Source organism: Carcharhinus amblyrhynchos, chromosome 1 (genome assembly GCF_965287045.1).
Source record: "Carcharhinus amblyrhynchos chromosome 1, sCarAmb.v2.hapA, whole genome shotgun sequence".
Lineage (NCBI taxonomy): Eukaryota > Metazoa > Chordata > Chondrichthyes > Carcharhiniformes > Carcharhinidae > Carcharhinus > Carcharhinus amblyrhynchos.
Window position 1 is genome coordinate 22330792 of NC_137324.1, and position 25267 is coordinate 22356058.

The 25267-nt window shown below is 42.9% G+C and overlaps 1 protein-coding gene across 1 annotated transcript in view; it reads right to left on the minus strand.

Annotated features, from left to right (window-relative positions):
• Positions 1-17809: 17809 nt before the first annotated feature.
• ubox5 (U-box domain containing 5) overlaps positions 17810-25267 on the minus strand; it is a 29819-nt gene continuing 22361 nt past the window's right edge. The window contains exons 4-5 of the mRNA XM_080196863.1: positions 21787-21930; positions 17810-19090 (exon numbers count right to left, since the gene is read on the minus strand). Of these exons, the coding sequence (XP_080052989.1) occupies positions 18882-19090; positions 21787-21930 (353 nt within the window). The 3' untranslated portion in view covers positions 17810-18881. The remainder of the gene's footprint in view (positions 19091-21786; positions 21931-25267) is intronic.

Sequence of the window (25267 nt, forward strand, 5' to 3'; positions counted from 1 at the left end):
AATACTCATTTCCAATCATAAACATAAAAAAACTATATTTTAAATGAGCCAATAACAATAGCATTAACTACTTCAGATAAATAGCAATATAGAATTTGGAAAGCTTCAGCATACCTTTTATAACAGCAAGGTATATAATGTTTTCAATGACCTGAATTGACATTCCCAGTCTGGTTGTGTTGTAAGGGGATGTCGTTCGGGCCCTCCTGCATCACACTAGGGCCTGAGGAGATGGCTCCACTGAAGGTCAAAGGCTGTTGCTCCCATCGCGAGTTCGGGTGCTGTTTTTCAGGGCAGGTAAGTGCACAAATATTTATTTGATTTCTGGCGTTCCATAGCTTTTCACCACTGATCAGAAGTCATGGGCCATGAAGATAAATGATCAGTTAAATTGGGGTTGATTTAGAGATAAATGTAGGATAAAATGTTAAAAGGTTACTTGAGCTTTGCTGCTACCTTAGGCTTTGTATAATTATCTTCTTCTTTCAGAACAAACACTGCCAAAAGGTGTCCTGAAGACATGAGCTTTAAAGTTTTAAATTTTATTTATTAGTGTCACAAGTAGCCTTACATTAACACTGCAATGACGTTACTGTGGAAATCCCCTAGTTGCCACACTCCGGTGCTGTTCGGGTACACTGAGGGAGAATTTATCATGGCCAACGCACCTAACCAGCACATCTTTTGGACTGTGGGAAGAAACCAGAGCACTCGGAGGAAACCCATGCAGATATAGAACATAGAACATAGAACATTACAGCGCAGTACAGGCCCTTTGGCTCTCGATGTTGCGCCGACCAGTGGAACCAATCTAATGACCCTCTAACCTAAACTATTCCAATGTTATCCATATGCCTATCCACTGACCATTTGAACACCCTTAAAGTTGGCGAGTCCACAACTGCTGCAGGCAGGGCATTCGACACCCTTACTACCCTCTGAGTAAAGAACCTACCTCTGACATTCGTCCTATAATTACCACCCCTTAATTTAAAGCTATGTCGCCTCGTGTTAGCCATCACCATCTGAGGAAAAAGTCTCTCACTGTCCACCCTATCCAATCCTTTGATCATCTTGCATGCCTCAATTAAATTTGCTACCTTCCTATAATCTGGCCCTTCCCTATTTTTTCCTGAAAACCTTGTACGAAGAAACATTAAGCATTAAATTGGCATTAAATGGAATCAAATCTAGGTCCCTGGCATTGTAAGGCAGCAGTGCTAACCACTGTGCTGCCACCACGGCATTGGCACCAGCAGGATCTGATTACCACCAAACATCACTCTGTACAGCATTCTCAACATAGCAGTGACTCTGATGCAGATCACTCTCTGGTGTGCACCAGAATGAAAATGTAATCCTTGAAACTTTTTCATTCAAGGCAGAAATACCATCCTCGAATCAACATTAGTCTCAGCAGAGATCAACCAACTGTTCTTGGACTCGATTGAACATGCTTTCTCCAGAGAGTGCAGAAATGAAATGGAACATATTTCGAGACACCATCGACAATACCCCACCCACAACATATAGGAAATGTGAATGGAAAAATGCTGACTGGTTTGAGGCTGACATCACTGTGATGGAATCTGTCATTGAAGCTAAATGGTCTGCTTTCATTTATGACAAGAGAGAAAACTCTGAACGCATTAAGAACCGCTCAAAAGGACATGGAAAGATATTAGCAGCAGATAGCAGAATGGGCAGACAAATGACAGCTGGAGTTTAATGCAAAGATGTGTGAGGTGACACATTTTGGTAGAAGGAATAGGAAGAGACAATATAGGTGAAATGAACCCCATCACTTGAAGGTTTCCCTCCAAGTCACTCACTATCCTGACTTGGAAATATAGCGCCATTCCTTCACTGTCGCTGGATCAAAATCCTGGAACTCCCTCACTAACATCACCATGGGTGTACCTACACCTCAGGGACTGCATCTGTTCAGGAAGACAGCTCGCTACTGCCTTCTGACAGGCAATTAGAGATGGACAATATAGCTGGCCCAGCCAGAGATGCTCAAATCCAAATGAATTAATTTTTAAAAGTTCTGGGGTGGGATTCTCTGCTCACATGCAGCATGTTTTGTGGCAGCAGAGGTAGCCTACCATTGGTCAGCAGCAGGATCTTCCAGCCCCGCTGCTGTCAACAACGGGTTTTCCTCTATCACTGGGGAGAAGGGAGCCATCATCAGCATAGCGGGTCTGGAAGATCCCGCAGGCTGCAACAGAAGGAAAATTTCAGCCTAGTTTATTACAACTTGCTGCATATAAAAGTCACATTGTCCCTGCATCCTTTGCTCAAAGCCTTATACCTGGGTCCCCTACTCCTTGTACCATCAGCTAATGAAAAAGGAATTTCTTTGTCTACCCTGTGTAGTACTTATAATTTTTATATCTCCCTCAATTTACTTTGCTCCGCGGAGAACAAACCCAGCTTCTTGTATCTAAAACTCCCCAACCCTGGAACCATTCTGGTAAGTGTCTTCTATGCCCTCTGAAGGGTCCTCACATCATTCCTAAATGGTAATGAGTAAAACTAGACACAATACTCTAGCTGTGGTCCAAACAGAACTTTATAGAAGTTAAGTTCAAATTTCTGCTTTTGTAGTCAATACTTCTATTGATGAAGCCTAAGATCCCATAAACTCTGCTAACTACACTCTCAATATTTCCAGGTACCTTCAAAGATCTATGAACATGTAACCCTGTCCCATATGCACTTATTAGAATTGTGTCATTTCACCTATATTCTCTCTTCCTCTTCCTTCTGCCAAAATGCATCACCTCACACATCTTTGCTTTAAACTCCAGCTCTCATTTGTCTGCCCATTCTATTACCTCTCCATGTCTTATTAAATCTTTATTGCCATCCACACCTCCATCAATTCTCTTCTCCAAGAAGAACATCCCAGCTTCTTAAATCTATCCACATAACCAAGGCGCCTCTTCCCTTTTGCTATGAACCAAGTTGATGTTAATACCAGACAAGGCAGATCCCAGAGTGGAACCTGACTTGGTAGATCCTAACTTTCATTTTTTTAGAAACCATGGAGGAAAGTTATTGAATAAATTCACAGGTATCTACTGATGAAACTTTAATAAAAGGGATAAATCATTATTAAACAGGAAAATTGAACAATATTACACCAGATAAAAGGATTGGAAAGATTGCAATGCAAACACAATGCAAATTCAAATGTTCACTATTCCTTCACTCCAGCTACCTCTTTACGTTTGCCTACAAATTCAGAAAGATAAAACTATTGACCACATGCATATTACACTCTAATATTCGAGGTAAGTATGCAATACATATAAGCTAGTAATGAACTTTGGTCAGCCAAGCCATACACCAAAGCAAATGACCAATGCAACCATGGATTTCTTAACAAACCACCAAGATAGTTGTTACATTGTGAGCCCAACTGGTCTCACTGAAACTCTATCTTTCTCACAAGGATTTCTAATCTCCTTGTTTGAAGAACTGCCATGGAATTCACTCCAAAGGTCACTCTTACTCAGATAGCTTCAACCAGGATCCACTTCCAGGGTTTTCATCTGGCCTTCTGAGATTCCTATCTACCAGAGCTCAGATTACTCAATCTTTACCTACCAAGCACAATTTTAGATCTTTAGCTATGCCAAAGAGAATACACTGCTCCAAAAGGGTGTCTTTATCCTTACAGCTTGGCACATGGAGTCACCAACCAAATTTATTTCAAAGGGAATTGATTACAAAAGTAATGAGGTTAGCTTGTATCATTTAGGGCAAAGATAAATGGATGTTTCCCCTCGGGAGACAATCTAGAACTAGACGTCGCTGTTTAAAAATAAGAGGTTTCTCATTTAAGACAGAGATGAGGAGAATTTTTGTCTTTCGGAGGGTTGTGAGTTTTAATGTTGGCTTAATCCCTACAGTTCGGAAGGAGGCCATTTGGCCCATTGAGCCTGCACCGACAACAATCGCACCCGGGCCCTATCCCCATAATCCCATGTATTTACTCTGCTAATCTGTCTGATATTAAGGGCCAATCAACCTCATCTGCACATCTTTGGCGCGTGGGAGGAAACCGGAAGAAACCCACGCAGACACAGGGAGAACGTGCAGACTCCACACAGACAACCACCCAAGGCTGGAATTGAACCCGGGTCCCTGGCGCTGTGAGGCAGCAGTGCTAACCACTATGCCACTCCAATCCTTGAGTCTTTGGGACTCTTTTCCTCAAAAGGCAGTGAAGCAGAGTCTTTGAATATTTTTAAGGCAGAGCTAGACTAATTCTTGATTAACAATGGGGTGAAGTCATATTGGGAGCAGACAGGAACGTGGGGTTGAGGTTAAAATCAGATCAGCCATGATTTTATTGAGTGGCAGAACAGGCTCAACAGGGGCTGAGTGGCCTACGCTTGCTTCTAATTCGTAGGTTTTTTCATACGTTCTTCAAAATTTACTTTCCTACCCAGCTTTGTGTCATCAACAAATTTAGCAACCATATCTTCAGTCTCTTCATTCAAGTAATATATATAAATTGTCAAAAGTTGAGGCCCCAGCACTGATCCCTGTGGGACCTAGAGGTGAAGGCACTTTTAGGTCGAAGTGATCAAAATGAGATTACATTTTACATTCAATTTGAGGGACAGAAGAGTGGGTCCAAGACTGGACGGCACAGTGACAGAGTGGTTAGCACTGCTACCTCACAGTGTCAGGGAGCCAGGTTCAATTCTGGCCTCGGGTGATGTGTGGAGTTTGCATGTTCTCCTCATGTCCACGTGAATTTCCTCCAAGTGCTCTGGTACTCTCCCACACTCCAAAGATGTGCAGAAGATGTGTAAGGATTCACATTTACCTCATATTAACCCTGAATATTAGAGGATCGGAACTGTTTCCTTGAGTTGTTGCAGTCCATGTGGTGTAAGTACACCCACAGTGCTGTTAGGGAGGGAGTTCCAGGATTTTGACCCAGCGACAAAGAGGGAACAGTGATTTATTTCCAAGTCAGGATGGTGAGTGGCTTGTAGAGGAATTTGCAGATGGTGGTGTTCCCAGGCATCTGCTGACCTGTCTTTCTAGGTATTAATGGCTGTGGGTTCAAAAGGTCCAGTCCAAGGAGCCTTTGTGATTTCGTGCAGTACATCTTGTAGATGGTGCACAAGGGTGCTTGCTACCGTGCATCAGTGGTAGAGGGAGTGAATGTTTGTGGAAAGGGTGCCAATCAAGCAAGCTGCTTTGTTTTGGACATTGTCAAGTTTGTTGAAAGTTGTGGAGGCTACACTCATCCAGGCAAGTGGAGAATATTCCATCACGCTTCTGACTTCATCAATATGGTCAAGCGTAGGGATGTTCACTGATGATTGCACAATGTCCCGTACCATTCTCAACTCCTCAGGTGCTGAAGTAATCTGTGTCCATCTGCAGCAAGACCTGGGCAATATCCTTGGGCAGATAAGTGACAATTCATGCCACACAAGTGTCAGTCAATGACCACCTCCAACAAGAAGAATCAAGCCATCTTTGCTTGCTTTTCAATAATATTACCATGTCTGAATTCTCACTATCAGCATCGTGGAGGTTACCATTGAATGGTGGAGCAGGCTTAATGGGCCAAATGGTCTACTTCTGCTCCATTGCTTTATGGACTTATGGCCTGCCATTGACCACAAACTGAACTGGACCAGTCATATACATGTAATGGCTCAAAGAGTAGATTGGAGGTTGAGAACTTTGTGGTGAGTAATTCATCTCCTGACTCTCCAAAGGCTCTCCACATCTACCAAACACTAGTTAGGATTGTGCTAGAATGCTCTCCATTTGCCTGAATGGATGCACTCCAATGATACTCACAAAGCTCGACACTATCCAGGACAAAGCAGCTTGATTTACACCCCACCCACCACCTTAAACATTCACTCCCTCCACCTGCAGGTGGGGTTCAATGCAACTTTGCCAGAATAACGCCTGAGCTTAAAGCAAGACTTCCCAAACCATGAGCTGCAATCCTTGGGTTGTGAGCTCCAAGACAGCCACGGCTTCTGCGGAGCTCAGGCTGAATGCTAGCAACTGTTGGCCTTGGTAAATCCTCAATTCTGTTGCTGATTGGTATGGCCGCATGAGTTCTTTCTGAGGCCTTATTGCCCCTGCAAAAATAGCTTATCAGAAGGTGTTTGTCTCTGTAGAAAGTCCATCGGCTCCACTCATGTATTCTCTGTAAGAACCTCAGCAACTGGAACTAAATGACCTTCACCCCACCCACGCCCCTCCCCTCACATTTTCACTCCATAGTTCACACAAATTCTGAGCTATTAAAATAGGATCACAGTGGGGACATGATTGGGAAGTAAAGGGATTAAAGGATTGGGTATATTCAGTAACAGAAATTCAACCAAATCATAAACAAGAACAGAGGTTGCTGGGAAACTCGGCAGCTCTGTCAGTACCTATCAGGAGAGAAACAGAGTGAACGGTTCAAGTCCACAGACTCTTCGTCAAAGTTGGAAGGAGGGAGAATGTAGAAACCGCAACAAAAGGTCTCAACTTTAGCAAGGAAAGGGGTAAGTGTTTCACCTTCTGTAATTGCAAGGGAAGGTGTTGTGGGAAGGGAATGAGGGATTGGGGTAATGGAGGAGTGGACCAGGGTGTCAGGGGGGGAGCAGCCCCTGTGGAATGCTGATGGGAGGCGGCGGGTGGGGTGGGGGGGGGGCCTCTGTTGAGGGCTACAGATGTTTTGTGGTAGCATTGCGCTGGAGTTGCCGGGATTGGCGGAAGATGATTCTTTGAACGGCGAGGCTGATGAGGTGGAAAGCAAGGACGAGAGTGACTCCTCTTGCTTCTGGAAGGAAAGGGGAAGGAGTGAGGGCAGATGTGTGGGGACATGGTTTAACCCGAATGAGTGCCCTGTTTAAATGTTGCTGTAGCTGTTTGTTGAGTTGTCTCTTCAAGCGAAAAATTTAATGGGAAATGGAGATTTGTAATCTTGTCACTTCATTCATGCGAATGTTTGTACCACTGAACAAGTTAGTAAGTGTCAGTAAATTAAATGCAGCCCAGAGTGTTTCTTGGAAAAGATCAGCCCTTGCTTTGCATCCACATGATTTCAGAATTAGTTGCCCCAAAAGAAAATCAATGACTTCAATCATCTTGTGTCCCTCTACTGAGGATGAATTTTAAATTGCACTGAAGCAACATGCTCACTAATTATCTGATAATCAGTCTAAATGTTTATCAATGGTTGAAATGTGACATTCATTAAATCCAAATTGGCCCAACTTAAGGAAGAGCTTACCGACAGCAATGAATTGTTAATCGCCCGCTTGCCTGCAGTCCTGAGAATCACTCTAAGGAATTATACAGAGTGGTTAGAAAATGTTCTCAATGCATCAGAGGTACTATTTAGAAGAACAGAATTTAGCGAAAAGGCTTCTGTCAGGGGAGTTAATACATTACCTCAGATTGAATGAACAGTAATACTAAACTCAGGAGTTGATGGTGAATATAAATGCATTCATTTGTATAATACAACTTTGATGTAACTAATCCACCCAACTCCATGCTGTACAATGGTTAGTGCGCAGATAACAAACACTCTGACGGCATATCACCCTGGGGAAAAGTATTAATAATTCTTTGCTTTTCTATTCAAATATTTGGTGAAAGTGAATCCCTCATTTCCAAGTAGCTATTAAGTTAAAACAGCAAATATTGAGAAGCCTCAGCTTTCGGTTTTGGGATGCGAGGATCTGTAGCTGGGCCCATAGCATCCATAGTCCATCCTGAATTGTCTTTGAGAAGGTGGTGATGAGGCACTGCAGTCCGTGTGGTGTTAGTGCCCCCACAGAGCTGTTAGGGAAGGGCGTTTGAGGATTTCCAAATCAGGATGGCGTGTGCCTTAGAGGGGAACATCTAGATGGGGTTGTTATCATACATCTGTTACCCTTGTTCTTCTAGATGGTAGGGATTGTGGGTTTGGAAGGTGCTACCAAAGGATCCTTGGTGAATTGCTGCAGTGCATGCCATGGACGGCATACATTACTGCCACTGTGTGCTGGCAATGTTGATGACTTTTCAACATTTCCTTTTTAGTGAGTCTCTGCTCTGTATACAAATTACTTGCAATCTCTCTTGATATCTGTGCCTAGAAATTTGATCTCCCCAAATATTTTCAAGATCTTACATGCCATGTTACATTTATGCTGTACCTCATTAAAATGGTTCAAATATGCAGCCAGCATTCATTGGCTGCACTATGTCAGGGTAGGACAGTGGGAAATAGTACATCGCTTATGGCACATATAGATTATTAAGGACCAGGCCACATTGGCTGTAGACAAACATCTAAGATTGAATAAGATAGTTGGAAGAGACCCAGACAGCCCCTGTGACCCTGATGCTGCACTGGAGTCCTTGATGTGGACAGTCGGGGTTGGAGTGGGGTGGGGGGGGGGGGGGGGGCAGAGGGGGTGGAGGCGGGGGGGGGGGGCGCGGTGTTAGTAAAATTCTGACCAAGAGGTGAGATAATCCATTATGAGGAGAGGGTCCTACTCTGAAGGTTTTGAATATTGCCAGCATTTTAAATGCATTGAGCCTGCGTTTTACACCCCGACAGAGAAGGCAGACCCTTGCTCTAATTTTAAGATTAAGCTCTTTCTCCGGACTCCCTTTTTCAGAACTATATAATCAGGCAATTATGGTAGAGAGGAATGCACAGTGATTGGGGATTTGATCGTTAGGGGTACAGACTGGCAATTCTGCTCCAGTCAATCTGTGATTTTTAAAAGATCTCGTCTGGTGTCAGGGTGTGTGATATCTTCACACTAAACAAAAACCTAGATAGCAACAACCACAGCGTCACCTCCATCCTTAGCACCACAGAGAAGGGTTTTGCTGGGGTCACACTGATTAGACTCCGGGCCTTACTTTACCATTTTGTTTCTAAGTGCTGGGCGGACTTGAAACTAACTGGAGTGTTTCAGATCCAACTTTTAGACCCGTTCTCAGGTGCCCCCATACGCACTGCCTGAAAAAATATCAGTGATTCCAGATCAGGCTGCAGAAACCTGTAGACGGGGCTTATTGCACCCGAAATCCTGCAGCTCCGATTGGCACCTCCAGCTGCGCATGTGCAGAAAGATAACTAATGGAATGCTGTTCCCCTGCCAGATCACTCCCAGGCCAGATAATGCCCCACCCTGGCTCCACAGACATTGCCCCACCCCCACAACATTACTGACCTCACCATTCCGCCCCCCCCCCCATCTACCCGCTGCCCAGACCAAATGTGGGCCCCTCACCCCCCTTCCCCTCCACCGATCTCAGGCAGAGTGGCAGCAGAACCCCCTTCCCGTCCACCGATTTCAAGCAGAGAGCTGTCAGACGCTCAGCACTTACCTTCTCACTAACTGGAGCACCCGAATCGGGCTTTTGTGGATCAGGTCTGTTTTGCACTGATTCTAGATGGGCGAAAGTGATAGTAAAGGGGGAAGTGCCGGTAAGGCTGGGCATGCAGCCCATTAAGTTGATTTAAATGCATCCAAATCACGCTACTTGCATCACGCTCAACTTTAGCGTGGGTGTGTTCCCTCCGGGTACTCCAGTTTCCTCCCACAGTCCAAAGACGTGCGGGTTAGGTTGATTGGCCATGTTAAGAAATTGCCCCTTAGTGTCCTGAGATGCGTAGGTTAGAGGGATTAGTGGGTATAATATGTAAGGATATGAGGGTAGGGCCTGGGTGGGATTGTATTCGGTGCAGACTCGATGGGCTGAAGGGCCTCTTTCTGCACTGTAGGGCTCTATGATTTCTATGATTTACCAGGTTTTTGCGCCGAGAAAAGGGCGCAACTTGATAGTAAAATCAGGCCCTCCATGTCTTTGCAGACCAAATTTATCCAGAAGATCAGGTGCAATTTCCGAGCTGGCATACCTACTGTAGATATCATTTTTCCCATATACCAGATACACAAGAAGCATCGGGAATGGGATAGATCTCCTTACCTTACAAGCATCTGATACCATCTCCAAGTCTCTGGCCAACACCACACTGACCTTAGGTCTGGGTTATGTACTTTCTTACATCACTGTGTGGGTGAACTGTACTCAATACCACATTACATCAATGTATACCAAACCGTTCTGCTATTCCTCCCCGAAGCCTTTCTCTCACGGATGTAGAGTTACATTAGTTTATTTCAAGTCTTACACTATTATAAGCAATAAACTTATTGTTACAGCTTCCATATCTCATTCGCTTTTCTATGGGAAGAGTGGCAGTGTCTGTTGGCCCTGGTTCTTGTTGCTAGTTTGGAGGTAGGGCAGGAACTTGGGTATGCTTTCATTCTTTTCATTCATTGCTTTATGTTGGCCCAGGCCTGACTGGATGTGTTGTTGCATTGGTTCACGGTTATTGTTACTCTACATTGTTTTTTGCAAGGTATTAACTCTGTTTTTCTGTCCACAGAATCTGCCAGTCCTGCTGAGTTTATCCAGCACTTTCTGCTTTTCTAACTTCACTGATTACTGCTTAGAAGTAATTACATGACTGTGAAGGAACTTGGGACATCCTGAGTAGATGAATGGTGACATAAATGCAAATTTCTATTCTCCATACTTCCCAAATGTTAAAGGTAAATTGTATTTGTTAGTCACAGGTAAGGCTTACATTAACACTGCAGTGAAGTTACTGTGAAATTCCCTTGGTGGCCACAGTCCGGCACCTATCTGGGTCAATGCACCTATGATGTGGATGTGCCGGCGTTGGACTGGGGTAAACACAGTAAAAAGTCTGACAACACCAGGTTTTAGTCCAACCGATTTATTTGATAGTAAACGCGTAAGCTTTCGAGGTTTCACCTGACGAAGAGGGAAACCTCGAAAGCTTGTGCATTTACCATCAAATAAATCGGTTGGACTAAAACCTGGTGTTGTCAGACTTTTCAATGCACCTAACCAGCACATCTTTCAGAATGTGGGAGGAAACCGGAGCATCTGGAGGAAACCCATGCAGACACGGGGAGAACATGCAAACTCCCCACAGACAGTGACCCAAGCCAGGAATTGAAACCTGGTCCCTGGCACTGTGAAGCAGCAGTGCTAACCATTGTGCTACTGTGTTGCTCCACCTGACAGAATAAACATGCTGAATACAGGTACAAGCTTGGTATTAGCATGGCACGTAAAGTTTATGCTCTGACTTTCTTTTTCTCACTTGGAGTTACTTTTTTTCGGAAGGCGATTAAAGTAATAATGCACAGTATTCTTAGCATTTTAAATGATGATGTTCGCACTTGAATTCTGTTGTAGCCCACAATTTATTAGAACTTTTTTGCCCTGAAATCTGAGCATCATTAAACGGATAGGCTCAAAGCACCCATGGTACTGGGCCTCAAGCCTCATTGTTAAAAGAGCTGGCAAGCTGCCATGGAGTGCCAATTAATCACAGTATCCAACATTGAATTGAAAGGGTCCCTTGGCACAATTTGAAGAGCAAAATCTTTCTCCCCTATGTTCTATATAGGGTGGCATGGTGGCACAGTGGTTAGCACAGCTGCCTCACAGCATCAGGGACCTGAGTTCATTCCCAGCTTGAGTCACTGTCTGTGCGGAGTCTGCACATTCTCCCCGTGTCTGTGTGGGTTTCCTCCCACAGGTCAAACAACTCGCTGGTTAGGTACATTTAGCCATGCTAAATTCTGCCTCAGTGTACCCGAACAGGTGCTGGAATGTGGCGACTAGGGTATTTTCATAATAACTTCATTGCAGTGTTACTGTAAGCCTACTTGTGACACTAATAAATAAAATTTCAAACTTTATTATCTGGTTATGACATTGCTGTTTGTGGGATCTTAGAATGTGTACAGTGCAAAAGGAGACTGTTTGGCCCATGATTCTGCACTGACTCTCCAAAAGAACATCCCACAAACCCACCTCCATTCCCCACCCTACTCCAGTAACACCAGGCATTTACCATGGCTAGTCCACCTAACCTATGCATCTTTAGGCACCAAGGGGCAATTTAGCATGGCCAATTCACCTAACTTACACATCATCATCACAGAATGCCTACAGTGCAGAAGGAGGCCATTCAGCCCATCGTGTCCAACCCCAGCCTAACTCTGTAACCCAACATATTTATCCTGCTAATCCCTTTAACCTATGCATCCTGGGACATTAAGGGATATTTTACATGGCCAATAATCAAACCTGCACATCTTTGGAGTCTGGGAGGAAACCAGAGCACCCGAAAGAAACACATGCAGATACGGGGAGAATGTGCAAACTCCACACAGACGGTGACCAAAACTGGGAATCAAACAGAAATCCCTGGAGTTGTGCGGCAGCAGTGCTAACCACTGTGCTACTTTGCTGCCCATCTTTGGTCTGTGGGAAGAAACCAGAGCACCTGGAGGAAGCCCACGCAGGCACGGGGATCACACACTCCATCCACACAGTCAGCCAAGGGCACAATTGAACACGGGTCCCTGGAGGACTGTGACTAAATTGGCTGCTGCGTTTCCTAGCATTGAAATGTCCCGAGATGGTGAAAGGCAGCATAGAAACGCACATTCTTCCTTTTCAAAAATCACAATTCTGTGTAAGGACACCGCAAATCCCTGATCGTAGTAGAAAGAACCTTTTAACGGACAGAATTTGCAACAAGACGATGGCGAAGACAGTTTCACTGACAATTTAAAACTGCAGCGGGTTATTAGAAACCAGGCTCCATCCTATAAATCAATGACATTCAATCCCCAGTCCCCACTACTCCAATTAGTTGGGACTGCTCAGTGCAAATTGGGAGGCAGACGAGACAGCAGCAGGCGGCAGTGAAATTTACAGCTCATTGCTCTGAAAATAATTAGCAAAGTTCAGATTTTACTTTTATACCCTGAAAGTGAACTTTTAAATTCAGTTGAAATTTTTAATATATATATATAGTGTTCCGAAGGATTAGCACAGACTCAAAACACTGTTCTCTCTCTACAGATGTTGCCAGATCTGCTGAATTTTTCCAGCCATTTTCCCTTTTTCCTTCCAGATTTCCACAATCTGCAGTATTTTGCTTTTATGAAATGTTCATATTGTATTCAGGAATTGAATTTAACAGTCCTAGATTCACAATAGCGCAGGAACATTCGGCCCATCAACAGGATTTGTCCTGCCAGTGGGGAACATGTAACGCTTTATTGTAATGATTTGATTTAATTTATTATTGTCACATGTATTAACCTACAATGAAAAGCATTGTTTCTTGTGCATGCTACAGACAAAGCATACCGTTCACAGAGAAGGAAACGAGAGAACGCAGAACATAGTGGTACAGTCATAGCTGGGGTGTAGAGAAAGGATCAACTTAATGCGAGGTAACTCCATTCAAAAGTCTGACAGCAGCAGGGAAGAAGCTGTTCTTGAGTTGGTTGGTATGTGACCTCAGACTTTTGTATCTTTTCCTGATGGAAGAAGGTGAAAGAGAATATCCAGGGTGCATGGGGTCCTTAATTATGCTGGCTGCTTTGCCGAGACAGTGGGAAGTGTAGACAGAGTCAATGGACGGGAGGCTGGTTTGCGTGATGGATTGGGCTATCATCTCGACCTTTTGTAGTTGTGTAGTTTTGTACTAATTATTACATTGATTTTTATTTTCTGCTGCAAAATAATTTTATGAAATGTGCTTGGGCTATGAAAATATCTGAATTGTGAAGCTGGGAAAAGGGAGTCACTGTGAGATTTAAAAGAAGGCCACATCCCCACCCATACATAGGGACAGGCAACAAATCATCTGCCAATAGAGAGCCAATGCTGGCTTTGACATTGGAGCCCACATCCCATGAAAGAAAATGATTTGAGGTTTAGCAACTCGAACAGATACAATGAAATAGCCAAGTATTTGTGTGGCTGCAAAATGGTGACACAGTTCAAGTCTAACCTTGGCCATCAACCAACTTAAATAGTCCAGACTGAAGTTTTCAGCCAGGCTACCTAACTCAACAATATAGTGTCAATTCCCCCTCCAACTTAATTTTCAAGTCTGCTGATGATACCGACATAATGGGTTGTATCTCAAACAATGTCTGGCAAGTCAGTATATTGGAAAGACAGAGACAATCTGGTGAACTGGTGCAACAATAATAATCTCTCTCAATATCAACAAAACAAAGGAGATGGTCATCCACTTCGGGAAGTGTAGTGGAGAGCATGCCCCTGTCTACATCAATGGGGACGAAGTAGAAATGGTTGAGAGCTTCACATTTCAAGGTATCCAGATCATCAACAATCTGTTCTGATCCCTCCATGCAGACACTATAGTTAAGAAAGCCCACCAATGCCTGTACTTTCTCAGAAGACTAAGGAAATTTGCCATGTCAGCTACGACTTTCATCAACTTTTACAGATGCACCATCAAAAGCATTCTTTCTGGTTGTATCACAGCTTGGTATGGCTCCTGCTCTGCCCATGACTGTAAAAGACTACAAAGGGTTGTGAATAAAGCCCAGTCCATCACACAAACCAGCCTCCTATCCAATGACACTGTCTACACTTCACGCTCCCTCAGAAAAGCAGCAAGCATATTTAAGGACCCCCATGTACCCTGGACATTCTCTCTTCCACCTTCTTCCATTGGGAAAAAGATACAGAATTATGAGCACATGTACCAACCAACTCAAGAACAGCTTCTTCCGTGTTGCCATCAGACTTTTAAATGGATCTATCTTGCATTAAGTTGATCTTTACATCTTAGCTGTCACTGTAACACTACATTCTGCATTCTCTCATTTCCTTCTCTATGAATGGTATGCTTTGTGTAGTGTGCAAGAAACAATACTTTTCACTGTATATCAACACAAACAATAATAAATTAAATCAAATCATATTTGGGCTAGAATTTCCTGGCAAAATAACTTCAGGATTAATATCCACATTGTTGCATGTAAATTCCCCGGCACATCAAGAAGATTTATGAACATGATGAATATTTTTATGGGCAGTACAGTGATTAGCACTGCTGCTGCACAGTGGCAGGGACCTGGGTTCAATTCCTGGCTTGGGTCACTGCACGTTCTCCCCATGTCTGCGTGGGCTTCCTCCAGGTGCTCCGGCGTCCTCCCACAGTCTGAAGGATGTGCTGGTCAGGTGCATTGACCTGAACAGGCATCGGAGAGTGGCGACTAGGGGAATTGCACAGTAACTTCATTGCAGTGTTACTGTAAGCCTGATTTATGACTAGTAAATAAACTTTAAGAGAAAAAAAGCCCAATTGCCACAACTGTCTGGATGATGGGTGTCACTCCATCATCAGCCTTGCAAATTTGGCAATTTGTCCTCACCCTCCCCAGGAGGTCTCAGAGATTGCTGAACTTTCACATTAATTGACCATTAAGACCACCACAGAAAGTCAAGGTTGGCACTTAACAGGAAAGAAAAAGCAATTTTAACAATGAGATTTATACTCCTGCATTTCCACCCACCCCCTCGGGGCCAGAAAGAGAACAACTGTTACTGAGAAGTCTCATTTTTGGTTTTTGGGATTTTTTTTAGAACAGTCCTCAGCAAAGTAAGTGAGGAGGGTGGGGTCTAAGGTAATTGTGATGGAGGGCCAGGAAAAGCTGGGAGATTAAGGGCCAAAGATTTTCTTGTGGGGTCAGGAGGAGGCAACATTGATCGTATTAGGTTTGCTTCTGGCTTCCCTTTTGCATAGAAAGCATCCTTTCTCGATGTATTACAGCTTGGTATGGCTCCTGCTGCGAATAAGACTGCAAGAAACTACAAAGGGTTGAAAACGTAGTCCATACCATCATGCAAACCAAATCAAGAACCTCACGCACCCTGGACATTCTCTCTTCACCTTCTTTCATCAGTAAAAAGATTCAAAATTCTGAGAACACATAGCAATCGACTCAAGAACAACTTCTTCCCTGCTGCTGTCAGAAGCTACCATATATTATGCTTTTGTTTTTAATTCATTCTTGGGACATGGACATCAGTGGTTGGCCAGTGTTTATTGCCCATCCCAAGTTGCCTGAGGGCAGTTGAGTTAATCACATTGTTGTGGCTCTGGAATCACATGTAGGCCAGACCAGGTAAGAATGACAGATTCCTTCCTTAAAGAACATTAGTGAACCAGATGGGTTTGGAGGTCTTGCCGCAGCTGGAGTACTGTGTGCAGTTTTGGGCGCCGCACCTGCGCAAAGATATTTTGGCCTTGGAGGGAGTGCAGAGGAGGTTTACTAGGCTGATACCGGAGTTGAGGGGGTTGAGCTATGAGGAGAGGCTGAATAAACTAGGCTTGTACTCGTTAAGAGTTTAGAAGAATGAGGGGAGATCTCATTGAGACGTATAAGATGATGAATGGGATGGATAGGATAGAGGTGGAGAGACTCTTCCCGCTCAAAAAAGACAGTAGGACTAGGGGGCACAGCCTCAGGATAAAGGGGGGGGGGGTTTAGAACGGAGTTGAGGAGGAACTTCTTCACTCAAAGGGTGGTGAATCTCTGGAATTCTCTGCCCGTTGAAGTGGTGGAGGCTGCCTCGCTAAATATTTTTAAGATGCGGGTTGATGGGTTTTTGATAAGCGAGGGGATTAAGGGTTATGGGGAGAGGGCGGGAAAGTGGAACTGAGCAACGACAGATCAGCCATGATCTTATTGAATGGCGGGGCAGGCTCGAAGGGCTAGATGGCCTACTCCTGCTCCTATTTCTTATGTTATGTAACTATTGTCATTGATAGATTCCTAACTCCTGATTTTTTTTATTGAATTGGAATACCACCATCTGCTGTGGCGGGATTCGAACCTGGGTCTCCAGAACATTAGCTGAATTTCTGAATTAACAGTCTAGTGATAATACCACTGAGCTATCGCTGATTTTTCTCCACACCCTGTCACTGTGACACTATATTCTGCATCCTCTCCTTCTCCCCTATGTGTTCAATGAACGGTATGTTTTGTTTATGAAAAACACAAACAATACTTTTCACTGTACCCCAATACATGTCGCAATAATACATCAACTCAAATCAAATCTACAAGAATGTCCTGCAACCTGTAAAGGTTTCTTCAGCAAAACCTCCAAGATCTAAAAGTATAAGGGTAGCAGGTGATTGGAACACCATCACCTCCAATTCAGAAACCAGATGAACTTGCAAGTGTGTCATTGTTCCTCTGTCATCCCTGAATCAACATTCTGGTACTCCCTACTTAACACCACTGTGAGCATACCAAAACTAGACTGATGGCATCAGTTCTCCACCACCACCACCTTCTCAACGCAACCAGGAACAGGCAGTAAGTGCTATTCTCACATTCCAAGACTAAAATATAAAAAAAACCTTGTTGTCCAATACCCCATCTCTAACCTCCCACAATCAGACTTTCGAGTTCCTCTTTGCTTTAATTAAAGTTGAAATGCTTGTGTTGCATTAAATTTTACTATTTTATTCCTCCTGTTTACGGAAAGTTTTAAAAAAAATCTCCTCCTTACGACCCTGTCTTGAAATGCAACCTATTGTACTGGCTCAAAGAGCCAAATGGCTTACTCCTGCTTCTATTTTCTACGTCGTGTTTACCCCCTTTCCAAGATCTGAAAGAAGTGTGAAATTTCTTACCTCCTTCAGTCCACACATCTCCCGTCAATCTGCAGGCTTGTAAAAGCCAAATTTTCTAATCACCAGTACCTTTGATACATCACCTTCTCAGTCCTGGTGCTGTCCTGCCCTATGGGTTTTGATTCTACACCCAAGTCTCATCTTGATAAAATCAGTATTCCACAGATGCTAATAATATTAATAACTTTCAAATATAGATTTAATGCTGAACATTTTATTCCCTGCCCTTTCAGGCAATTTGCAACAGTAATAAAAAAATGTCTCATAACAAGTCTTGTGCAAAAATAAAGATTGTATTGAGAAAGCTCAGGCATTTATTTGCAAGAACCGTAACAAAACATTGGTGAACACAACTGCTCTTATTAATATCAGGCTCCATATTAAGCTAGCAACAAATCAATTGTCACTAATATATTTAGTCAGACATTATTTATTTCGCAAAAATAAACCCTCATATCCCTCAAAAGTACAAAGTGGGTGGAAGGCAATGTACCATAATACATCTCCCTCAATTTAGTGTCACCAGTTCATGAAAACTGTTTCATTTACTTAATTGGAACTTATAAATAAATAGCTTTTGCTTTTAAGTTCCATTAGAGAAAGGGAGAAACAATCCTTAAAATAGAAACTTCAGCCCACAGTACCCAGAACAACCATGGAACATCATGGATTTATCTCGTGGCTGGAGAATGCAGGTTTTGAATGGGGTCAGTGATTAACTGAATCAATGAACCATCAAGTGGACATACAGGCCCGAGGCAGCTCTGAATACTGATAGGCCGTCAGAATATAAAAGTACTAAAAAAACAGAAAACGTTGGATAATCACAGCAGGTCTATAGGGAGAGAATAGAGCCAGCCTCGATTCTGGATGACCCTTCATCAGAGCTCTAAACCTCAACCTCAGAGCACTAAGACAATAGTTGGATTTTACATTTTAACAATTTACAGCCTTTTAATTCCTCCTTATTGTTTGGGGTTTTTACTCTTCTGAGGAGAGATGCTTTTGTATTGTTAAACCCAGCCAGGAACCAAGCTGAACTTGGTGAAACCAGCACCATTATGACAGAGCACTGATGAATTCTCAAATGTGCTCCCAGCCAACACAGCAATTGAAATCTGCTCCCACATATCAACATAATAAATAATCCCTTTCAAATATCTGGAAGGGTTACGTTTAACTGCCCTTTCCTGCTCTTTGATTTTGCCAGTTCTAGTGAAAGGCAGATTAAGTTCTTTATTAAACCAACTGCATTGAAGAGTTGCACTCAGTGCAGCTTCAAAGTGTCCGGAGTCTAAAGATGAACTCGCACCACATCACTGGTGGTGATTGTCCTGTTGCATTTCAAACAGGAGAGTGCTGAAGATTGCCGCCTCTCTGATAGGCAGGGCCTGCAGATTAGGTGCCCACACAGCATTCTGTACACAAGGATGTTCTCCGAGTATGCGGAGAGGGCTTTGTTGCAGGAGCTGCATGCTTCATTGGAACTGGATGGATTCCGCTCTGCAGAGAAAGAGGCAACAACATTATTTTCAAAAGCACTTTGAAGATTATGTTGCACCACACACAATTTAAGAATATGCTATTCCTTTCCTGTTCCATACTGGTGTCTCTATGATAAAGCCAATTGCAATCAGCAGTGATATCTTTCTAAAATGTGATGATACCAGGAAGCACTGTTAACATTTAGAGAAATTCAAATACCCAGTGATCAACTGAAAGAAATTACGCCATGAGATTCTATGGTTTAAGACTAATAAATTTAACTATTAAAAAAACAAAGCAACCACTATTAAATAAACATTGTATTAGGCAAATACATCAAAAAACGTTATAAAACACAATGATGTGCACTTTAGACTAAAATTCTCAGCTGAACCTCTCCTGTTCCCCTCCTTCCAAAGCCCCAGAAAGCCTTTGTTAGGTTTCAGGCGCTAGAAGGTTCTTTTTCATTTCTTAGTCCAAAACAAAATGCCACAGCTCTCAGGAATTCACTTTAACTTCTCATCAGTGTTCCAGCTGTTCTCCAAGGTTACAAGATGTCAAGGGGATCTTTCCCTTAACTTTCACCAAGTGATCCTCCAACATTTCTTCAAGCCTCAGGACTGTGGATTTCTCAGTTCAAACTTAGGTTCACTGTATTCTCTCTGGTAATTGTTTAGTGCCTCCACCTCAGAAATACTTCCATTTTCTGATAATCCTTTTGATCCTGGTTTACAGCTGCTTTTCAGTTCTTAGCAGACTCCTCCTTTCCTTGCCTGCTGAACAATGGGCTTACATCCACCAACCTGGGTACTTTCAGCTCCAAACCCAGAGGAAAAATCCCATAACTTCCAGAATTCCAACCAAGGCTCTACCCTGCCAATTCTGTGGCAAAAGTGGTTGGTTGAGATATCTGATTGATTTTTAGATTAATTAACTTATAGCTTCAAAATCAAACCTTTTGACCTTGAGATCTGGATGAGTAAGTAAGGACAATTCTCCTCAGACATATTATTTGCAGTTCCCCAGCTTAATGAAGACTACCTGCCATTTTTATGGTTTTCACACTCCTAATCTTGACCTCTTTTAGTACAGGTGGAACCCTTTAACCACCATTATTTGAGCTGTTCTGGCAATTTCTAAGGTCCAAATTTTAATTACCTTACGTGTACAAATTGAATCAGTAGGACTAGGGGGCACAGCCTCAAGATAAAAGGGGGGCGGTTTAGAACGGAGTTGAGGAGGAACTTCTTCACTCAAAAGGGTGGTGAATCTCTGGAATTCTCTGCCCGTTGAAGTGGTGGAGGCTGCCTCGCTAAATATTTTTAAGACGCGGGTTGATGGGTTTTTGATAAGAGAGGGGATTAAGGGTTATGGGGAGAAAGCGGGAAAGTGGAACTGAGCAGCAACAGATCAGCCATGATCTTATTGAATGGCGGGGCAGGCTCGAAGGGCTAGATGGCCTACTCCTGCTCCTATTTCTTATGTTCTTATGAATCTTCCCCAAACTAAAAATTGCCTCTTCAGTACTGATATGAACTACCAACTAGATGACTGAGCAATAGTGAGGCTAGTTCAGCAGGAAGACATTTCAAGAAGTTTGGAAAGTGTTTATAAAACGCGACAGTAAGTTCCAACAGAAATATTTACTGCTGGCTATTCTACTGAAAGGAAATCGATTCCCAGTTTAACGCTGCAGAACACAATCTTTACTCTGTTAGTCATTCCAATAGTCAGAACACAGTTCATAATTTAGAGCGATCAATTTTTCCTTAAGTACATCTACGACTCAGAGTGATGGCAAATTTCTCCTTTAAAAATTACCCTTCAAATTCTAATTGTTGACAAGCCGCTAAACAGCAGACCACTTTATCCAAAGGAATTGGGGCAATTGATTTTTAATGGAGACATAAAAAAGAACATCGCAGACAAAGTCTTCACACCTGCCATTGTGATTTTCCCAGCCTTCTTTTGTCTTTCTGCTGCCTTCCTGTCTTGCTCTGATGTTCCTTGCTAGGGGTCTATTGGTCTCACTTAACTACAACTTTAAAAATCACTGAAAAATATTCTGTAATAGTCCATCTGTTTATCTGGTGAACAGCTAGACTAGGCTGAACTTCCATTCATTTTTTTTTCACCAAACCCTCAGGACAATCAAAGTCCTACAATTAAATAAGTACTTTTGAAGTGTGGTCGCTTATCGCTTTGCTGGAAAATGCAGAAGCCGATTTGTGGACAGGTTTCCACAAGTAAATGACAAGGCTATTTTTCAAGGTGGTGCTGGAGTGAGGTGATTGTCTCGCAAGCTGTGTCCAGCGTACCTCTGAATTCTTTTATTCTCGTTCTACGCTTCTGAAACTTCATTCTAACTCATGCATTCGGCACTCTCTCATTTCCTTCTCTATGAAGGGTGTGTTTTGTCTGTATAGCACGCAAGAAACAATACTTTTCACTGTAATAAATCAAATCATGACGACTGGTACTATCTGAAGGGGGAATTTTGGACAGGACATTTGCTGCCCTTCCCCGAATTCTGTCACCACCTTAACTTATTGATGGGGCCTTGATTTGGTCTCTCTCCAAAAGAGGAAAACTCCAATTTTGCAACACACCCTTTCTGGCCACATTGGATTGCTGCACTGAAAGGTGCTATAGGCTTGTGATGTTATTGTTACAGAATTACAAACTAGCTCCGAGCCACCAGCTACACACAGTACCTTGCGTATAGTCAGAGACGCTGCCAACCTCTGGCTGTTGCTCGTCTGGTCTTTGCCTGGCAGTGAACGATGGAAGAGTACTCAAGGCAGAAGCCAAGGCGCTGTCTAAACTTTGCGATAACCGCTGCTCATGGGAAACCATACCTTTAAATACAATCAAAAAACAAATCATTTATAAACAAGTGACATTCACACCTCAAATGTCAGGCAATGACTGTTTTCAAAGAGAGAATCTCCTTGAAGGTCAACGATCACTGAATATCCTACCAATATTGATTAGGGCACACAAATTTTAAAGTAATCGGCAAATGTAGTAATAGCGACACGAAGAAAAACATTTTCATGCATTAAGTGATTAAAATTTGGAATGCACTGCCTGAGATGGTGGTGGTTCAATTGAGGCCTTCAAAAGGAAATTAAACTACTACCTTCAAAGGAAGAATTTGCAAGGTGGTAGGAGAAAGTAGGGGAATGGTACAAGGATTTAGGTTCATTCAGCTAGCCAATGACGCAGACATGGTGGACCGAATGTCACTATAACAGTTCCGTGATAATGTTCACAGTAAGAAGTCTCACAGCAGCAGGTTAAAGTCCAACAGGTTTATTTGGAATCACGAGCTTTCGGTACGTATCTCTCCACTCACCTGATGAAGGAGCAGAGCTCCAAAAAGGGGGTGAGGTTTAACTCAGACATCAGAAGGACGTATTTTACACAGAGGGTGGTGGGGCCTGGAATGCACTGTCAAGCAGGGTGGTGGAGACGGACACGCTGGGATCATTTAAGACTTATCTGGACAGCCACATGAACAGGCTGGGAATGGAGGGATACAAACAAATGGTCTAGTTGGACCAATGAGCAGCACAGGCTTGGAGGGCTGAAGGGCCTGTTTCCTGTACTGTTCTTTGTTCTTTGAAAGCTCGTGATTCCAAATAAACCTGTTGGGACTTTAACCTGGTGTTGTGAAACTTCTTACTGTGCTCCACACCAGTCCAACGCCATCATCTCCACATTGTGATCAGGTTCAGTTAATGGCACTTTTAGTCTTTTGTTGCAGTAAAAAAAAGTCTAAAACGTGAAATCTGGGATCATCCTTTAAACTTTTTAACTGGAAGTTTGAATTTCTTTTTAAAGTTACTGAATTCTACAGAGATCATGGCAGGTTTTGGAAAAGTCCTAAACTGAATAACAGCAGAGGGGCTCACTTCAACAATGCATACAAATCCAATAAGAAGTCTGACAACACCAGGTTTAAATGCCGACATCTCCACATCATGACTACAAATCCAACCACATGAAGGCGAACTTTAGATAGCCTAGGGATATGTCTCTTTTTCCAGAGACTGTCTTTCCTTCTGCATTTCTGCTTGGATCCTAGATTGCAGCAGGGACACCATCTGCTTGCTGCTGACCACATTAGCTGCAGTTCTTTGTCTCTCGGCGAATCCTCCCCCTCTCTCTTTCTGTCTGAAATCTCAGAGTTTGAAAGTCCAGTTAGCACAGTTGCTCTCACCTTTCTTCACATTTTGCTCCCTGAAGTCTCTTCCTGGCCTCTCTGATCCCATTATAACCTAGCCATCAAAGTTTAGGTTTATTAGCATCACAAGTAGGCTTACATTAACCATGAAGTTACTGTGAAGATCCCCAGAATTCAATGCAGATCACATGAGCCACTTCATTTACCTGGAATTAGACAGACAATCCCAGAACATAATCACTTTGTAAAACCCCACTTCTTAAAACGTACTCAAGGGCAATTAGGAATGGGTAATAAATGCTGACATTCCAGTGATGTCCATGAATGAACAGAAAAATTGTCAGCCTAATGTGTATTGGAATAAGGTGATTTAATTGAGGTTTTCAGGATGATCAGAGAGTTTGACAGAGTAGGTTTGGAAAACCTATATCCTGTGGTGGGTGGGTCCATAATCAGAGGTTATAAATTTATAATCGCCAGCTGAAGAATAGAGGGGAGATGAGACAAATTTATATTTCAGTCAGTACAGTGTAACGAAAAAGGTGGTGGAAGCTGATTCCATACATAATTTCAAAAGGGAAGCTGAAAAGGTACTTGAAGATGCGGAATGTACAAAGTTACATTACGGGTGAGGGGTGGCGGGGGAAGGTGGGGGAAGAGGAGAAGGGAACGTGGGATTACGAAATGGTCCTTCCACTTTCCATTTGTCCATTTTATGCATTCCACAATCACTTTAAAACTGCTGCACAGCCATGCATATGTGCAAGCTAAAGGAACCTGCACTGGTACACAGCAGTGCAGCCCGTTTAGCATTCCCGATTGCTGCCTGATGGCACAATGGACTGAATGGCCTTCTTCTGTGTTGTATCATTCTAAGGTTCCACAAGTGTATCTGCTTTTAAATTCTGGCTAACATTCAGAACACAGCCTTAAATGATTAGCTTTCTTTCTCTTTTTTTTAAAATGATAATTTTACATGTATAACAGGTGTGACACTTTAGCCCCTGAAGGCAATATTACCAAATACTGATGCACTTTAATACTGACTTAGCCAGGAGCAGAGGTGACAGCATCTGGACAAGGAGCAGGAGTAGGGCATTCGACCTATGAACCAGCTCCACCAATCAATTAGATCGTGGCTGATCTTATTTTAACCTCAGTTTCACATTCCTGCCTATGCACAATAATCTTTTGCCATCTTACTAACCAATAATCGATTTACCTCTACATTCCAGATATTCAAGACATTGCTGTAATTCCAAAATCTCTCAGACTAAACGAGAAAACTTTTCCTCCTCGATGTCATAAATGAGCAACCCCTTATTTTCAAACAGTGATACCTAAATTCTCCCACAAGAGGAAACATCTTCTTCACATCCTCCCTGTCAACATTCCTCAGGATCTTATATGATTCAATCAAGTTGCCTTTTGCTCTTCTAAGGTTCAGCAGATACAAAACGAGCTTATCCAAATTTTCCTTACAAGACAACTGTCCATTCTGTGTATTAGTTTAGTAAACCTTTTCTGAACTGCTTCTAATGCATTGACATCTTTCCTTAAATAAGGAGACCAATACTCCAGATGTGGTCCTACCAATGCCCCTGTACAACTGAAGCATAACCTCCCCACTCTTGCCCTCAATTTCCCTCACAATAAATTGTGACCTTCTATTAGCTTTCCAAATCAGTTGCTGCATCTTTTTGAAATTCATGCACAAGGACACACAAAACCCTCTGCATCTCAGAGTGCTGCAATCTGTCACCACTTTGATAACATGCCTCGGTTATTTGTCTTGCCAAAATGGACAACCTCATGTTCTTGCACATTATACTCCATTTATCAGATCTGTGCCTCATTCACCTAACAATCTGTAGAGGGTGGAATACAGAGTTGAAGCAAGCCTGGGAGCTTAAGAGAATAAATCTTAATTTTTTGCTTTCGATTTCTTAAAATCTAACAAACTGCTGGTATTTCAAGGGTTGACATTTAAGTTTCTTTCAGGCTTA